Here is a 5,726-nt window from a genome sequence, read left to right as displayed (position 1 = left end):
GGGTTTGATATTTGATCCTTTGAATCGTTGTGTTTTAGATAACTGATAGTAAAAATAGTATAATGAAAAGAACATAAATTATTTTCTTACTAGGAAAAGGACATCCATGGTTAAAAGATACAGTTGCAGAGTGTGAAAGATGAAATAAGAAGGAAAGACACGACTATTATTTTGAAATAAAAAACAAAGAGTCAAGTCTCTTAAAAGTCAAACAAAATGATGTTTTACTGTAGTGAAAAGATTGATGTTTTTATAGTATTTTAAAAAGTCTCTTAACTTATTTATTTTACTTTGTAATACATATAATGCATAGTAAATTTTTTTTAACTTAGTTTAATATTTATAGAATCTGTTTTCAAACAATTTTTTAAAAAATTGTAATTATGCTAACTTTTTTTTCTGAACGATGATAACCCTTTTAATTTAATATTTTCTTATTATAAACATAATTTAGAGAAAAATATGGCTTATGCCTTTTATGAACGTCAATCGTTATTCAAGGGGTGCGATTCAAAGAAAAAAGGTTTGAACCATTTGCATTTTAATGATTTTTGCCCCCTTCAATTTCATAGTTCAAGTTCCGCCACTGATTACATTTAAAATACCTTATTTGTCTGTAACCTCATAGGTTCATTCGGTTGGAAAAAAGGTTAGCCAAACGAAGATTAATTCCACACTTTTTGTTTTGCGTTCGTAGCTAGGTTGTCGTTACTCCCAACAATACTCAGACTTGTTCTGATTTGTTTGAAAATTGTTATGAATGCGGTTAAATTAAAAAGATGAAGTATGATTTACGACAGTTGTATTTTAAGAGAGAAACAAAGGAGAAAAAAATCACCAAATCTAGGTGTTGTTTGTTTTTTCAGAGATAAAATGTCTGCAGTCTACGGACCACATTTGTAGGCATCTGCTATAGAAGAGGTGGACCAAACCTCTGCAGTTTACAAGAAGAAGACTGTTTTTTTAACGTCTGCAGACTGCTAACAATTGCACAAATAACAAATGAACTATTATAAATATTTTACAAAAAACTGATTTTTAGTACGTAGCTGGACGGGTAACCAATTTTTTGTATGGATTTTGTATCACGAAGTTATAATTGACTACTTCTTCTATAAAGTGTTTAGAATTAGATAAAACTCATGTGTACTCAAACTAAATTAATATGTAGGTTGTAAATGAAACGTTGTTAAATAGAATTTATATTTATTTACTACAAATTATTATTTAATTTCTTGGTACCCAGCCCCGTATATTACACGGATTTATAATCTAGTATGTTTTTTTAGGACGTTGTTTAAGTTGTTCATAGACATATAATGCGACCATAAAATTTAGTTTCATAATATGGTTTGGGATATTAGGACCCTTTTCTTGGTACTATAATGTTCCGTTATAAGGGCCCCATAAATTAATTTTTAAGGACACTTTATGTGTGTCAAAAGTTTACAATTAGCTAAACACATGTCAAAACTTTGCAAAAGTGTCATAATATGTTTTTATTTGTACGCTTTTTGGGTTATTAATGAATATATTATGGACCATAAAATTGGTTTCATGATCTTATTTGGGATATCAGGACTTTTTTCTTGGTACTAAGTACCTATAATGCTACATCATAAAGGTCTTATAAATTAATTTTTAAAGACGCTTGTATATGTATCGAAAGATTAGAGGTGGACAATCACATGTTAAAACATTGTAAAAGTGTCCTAATATGTTTATATTAGGACGCTTTTTGAGTTGCTAATGGATATTTTATGCAACCAAAAAATTGGTTTCATAATCTTATTTGTGATATCAGGACGCTTTTTAAGTTCCGGCACTTATTACGACCCTTTACATGAAACGCTTTTCTCATTGGTCCTATTAAATGAAAGGTCCTATAAAATAGCACTGTATGATGCTTTTGTGCGTACTAAAAAGCTTTTTTTTGTTGTAATATTACATAGTTAAGCACTTTTGGGGTTAATTGTATTAGGTAGGAATAAAAATGTAAATAGCAACTTTTGGTTCAAAACACAACAAAACAAAGCAAATATTAGTCAGGGGTTAATTGTGGTCATTTCTAAACTCGATAAAACAGTAAAGTTAAAATTGTGTTGGTGCTTGAGAAGAAGATACGAAACCACCCAGAAAGATGAATTACCACCCAGAAAGATGAATTCTTTGTAACAAGTCACAACTCAAGCTTCAAGTCAGCGTCATTAATTAATATTCTTCTTCGCTGATCAGATTCTTCGTAATTCCTTTTCCTACACCTGACCGACAACTACTGGTGTCTAGCTCTCTCTCCGTACGGCGGTCGGAGGTGTGGCTGGAGGGTGGCGCCGGAGATGCGGGTGGAGGGCGGCGCCGGAGGTGGGGAGAGGGGGTGACGGGAAGAGGGGGAGATATGGAGGCTAGGGTTTGTGAAGATAAATGTATGATGTTGTAAACAAGTGAAAAGTTTAGAAGAGATGAGAAGTAAGTGGTCCATATCTACGCCAAGAAGAGGGCGCGCATACATTTTTTAATGAATTGTCTTTCAAAAAACAAATAGTTTGCAAACCTTTATGTCTGCGCGACGCAAACAAAAGAGGCCAGAAAGCTCTTAGAAAAAAAAAACACCCCATAAGTTGACAGTTGAGATCAGCTCAACTTCCATTTGACTACCATCAAACGATCATTACCTTGAAACAATTACAAAAAGATACAAACAAGTCCCTGACTTCTAACTATTACAACTTAACAACTCTAGTCCTTTGCACTTATTGAGTCGTAACACCAACTTAAAAAACGAAAAAACAACCTAAATGGTCTTGACCGACAAATAATCTTTTGTTTTATCACATACAGAAAAAAGACATTAATGGAGTAAATTCTGAAAGTAAACAAAAGGACATTTGATTATGGTAAAATTCTCAAAATTTCTATTTGACTGCCACTTCAAATAACAATAACAATGTTTAAAAAATCAATCAGTCTATCGGCTTGAATTTTAATCATCATAGATTTTAATCCAGTCAGAAAGTGCCATGTGTTAAAATATTCAATCGAACATGCTGGATTTTTTCAATCTTTTTGGAATATTTTATTAAAATAATTAATTTTACTTCTTTTTTGTTTTTCTTTTTTAATTTTTAAAATATACAGTTTTAAAAATTTCGAATATACCGTTCCGATGTCCTAATTTTTATTTAGGTGTCTGCATAAATTTTACTAAAAAAACGAGTCGGGTCGAATGCATACCGAAACGGCTCGATTTTGATTAATTTATGTTGGCACGTAGATAAAATAATCATTCCTGATAAAAACTATCTGTAAGATCATCTGTAGTGGGGATTTTTTTGTTGTGTTTTGATGTCAATATGCCCTGGAACACCGCCCCCAGACATTTTGTGGTGTTTTGATTGTGCAAATTGTGTATGTGTATACAATTTGCAACGACCGACATTTTAAGGAGAGTTGTGTGAGATAGAGAGAGATGGGAGGAATAAATTAGTGAATGTAGAAGAGCTATGTACATTTTTCACCACACTTGTTTTTCATAAAATTTTGAAATGCTAATTAAGCGTCATATGACATAAGATATACGAGGTTGTCTAGTGCTAACTACGCATTTCTTTACAAGCAAAAGTGCTTGAAAATCAAGACCTCCAAGTTAGTTCGGACATTTGATTTTATTGGTTCATATTTATATAAATACGTCTCCTTTTGTTTGCCGACCTAAAAACAAAAGAATATTAGTTTACTTCCATTCGGCAAAAAAAACACAAGAGTATTAGTTTATTTTTCATGTGACCTACTCAACCGTGATCATGAAGCTAATATATAACTTATGATCATCTAAACATATTTCACCAACTTATCTCTCATTCTCTCTCTCCATCATGGCTTTAGAGCAAGAAAATGATGTAACAACTGAACTTCTACCGTTCCTCCGTGTGCATAAAAATAGCACGGTGGAGCGACTCTACATCCCAGAGTTAGCACCAGCCGAAACCAACTGTGGCGTCGAGTCTAAAGACACCATCATATCACCTGAGGTCTTCGCCAGACTCTACCTCCCTAACACCACCACCACCAAACTCCCCATCTTAGTGTACTTCCATGGTGGCGCGTTTTGTATTGAATCCGCTTTCTCCATCCTGTGCCACCGATACATCAATACCATCTCATCTCAAGCCAATGTTATCGTAATCTCAGTCGACTACAGGTTAGTAGGGGGGAATCAAGGGGTCAAGAGAGTCTGCTGAAGTTTTCTTATAAGAAAAACATGATCTGTACCCCCTCGCAACCCGTGTAAAAAGTAACTTATATTATTACTTACTCACTTTTGACTAAAAAGTTCTGGTTCCGTTAATGCAGGTTAGCTCCGGAACATCCTCTCCCAGCAGCGTATGAAGATTCATGGACCGCCCTGCAATGGGTTGCTACACATTCCATCAAAGGACATAATAATGAAAAACACGAACCATGGCTAACTCAACACGGAGATTTTAACCGTCTATATATAGGCGGGGATAGTGCCGTTGCCAATATTTCACACCACCTCGCCATGCGAGCTGGAACTGAAGAGTTACATTCAGGGGTCAAGATCCTCGGGGCGTTTCTATGTCACCCGCACTTTTGGGGATCAAAACCACTCGGCTCAGAGCCTGTTACTAGTCGTGAGACATCTCTTTTGTATAGAACATGGATGTTGGTTTACCCTAGTGCAAAAGAAGGTATTGATAATCCAAACATCAACCCATTTGCAAAAACCGCGCCTTGTTTAGCGGGACTCGCGTGTAAGAGGTTGTTCGTGAGTGTTGCATCAGAAGATGAGCTAAGAGACCGCGGTGTTCGGTACTATAAGGCGGTGAAGGAAAGTGAATGGGAGGGAGAGTTATCTATGTTTGAGGTTGAAGGAGAAGGTCATGGTTTTCATATATTTAACCCTGATACTGTGAATGCAAAGGAAATGTTCAAAAGGTTGGCTGGATTTCTTCAAGATTATTAAACATTTATATTATATTGATTGAACATGTATTATTATGCAAGTGCTGTAATGTTTTATTATGTAATATAAAATCTGTGGAATAGAATTTGGTTGTCCAACTGCTTCAACATTTAGCTTTTGGATTGTTTGTTGATTCCAAAGATTATAACATTAGTTTTGATCAAATAGTTGCAGGTTTTAAGGCTTAATCCAAGCATGTTGTTCCAAAATACTTTTGAAAAGAGGACAAGGTTCATTATATAAAAAACAAGTAAGAACAAAAGAAAAAAAAATATAGGGTATCCATAATGTTGGAAGAATAAATGACATATCAACGCCACATTATATTTTAAACTCTTCTTAAAAGTCATAATTTTTTGTATAACACCAAACCTGATCCATAAACAAATTAAAAAATATTAATATTATATATATATATGTGTGTGTGAGTGATGTGAGGGAGGGGTCACGCCAATAAGTCCGTTATATGGTTTGTTGATGCAAACTTTCATACAAACTAATTAACCAACCTCACAATAAGAAGAAGTCTGGCATGTAGGAGTTTGTGAATACAAACCTGAAGCGTGCTGTGGAAGGCCGGAAGCTATTAGTTTGTTTATGTGCAGTGGAATTCCTCATTGACCAACTATTTTGTTTTTGCATTCGCTTGTGTTTTTCAAAGGCATAATTTCATTAGGTAGCGACTTCTTATATATTCAATCATTAATTTTAGAAAATTTAAATAACATTTAATCGGTTTGGT

At 34.2% G+C, this 5,726-nt stretch overlaps 1 protein-coding gene across 1 annotated transcript; it reads left to right on the top strand.

The window, feature by feature from the left end:
* Positions 1 to 3,690: 3,690 nt before the first annotated feature.
* Positions 3,691 to 5,214, top strand: LOC143578043 (2-hydroxyisoflavanone dehydratase-like). The gene is made up of 2 exons (XM_077061721.1): positions 3,691 to 4,198; positions 4,351 to 5,214. Exons 1-2 carry the CDS (start codon positions 3,873 to 3,875, stop codon positions 4,982 to 4,984), a joined length of 960 nt encoding a protein of 319 aa, XP_076917836.1. The 5' UTR covers positions 3,691 to 3,872; the 3' UTR covers positions 4,985 to 5,214.
* The last annotated feature ends 512 nt before the right edge of the window (positions 5,215 to 5,726 follow it).

The sequence above is a fragment of the Bidens hawaiensis genome, unplaced genomic scaffold (genome assembly GCF_021521415.1).
Source record: "Bidens hawaiensis isolate Kalapana, Puna unplaced genomic scaffold, B.hawaiensis_p1.1 tig00029006_1, whole genome shotgun sequence".
Classification (NCBI taxonomy): Eukaryota; Viridiplantae; Streptophyta; class Magnoliopsida; order Asterales; family Asteraceae; genus Bidens; species Bidens hawaiensis.
This window is presented reverse-complemented; position numbering and strand designations above follow the sequence as displayed.

Bases quoted from the DNA above. Each gene is read 5' to 3' on its own strand.
- LOC143578043 (XM_077061721.1), top strand. From the start codon at position 3,873: ATGGCTTTAGAGCAAGAAAATGATGTAACAACTGAACTTCTACCGTTC. The intron at 4,199-4,350 runs GTTAGTAGGGGG...CCGTTAATGCAG, and splicing joins GTAATCTCAGTCGACTACAG to GTTAGCTCCGGAACATCCTC.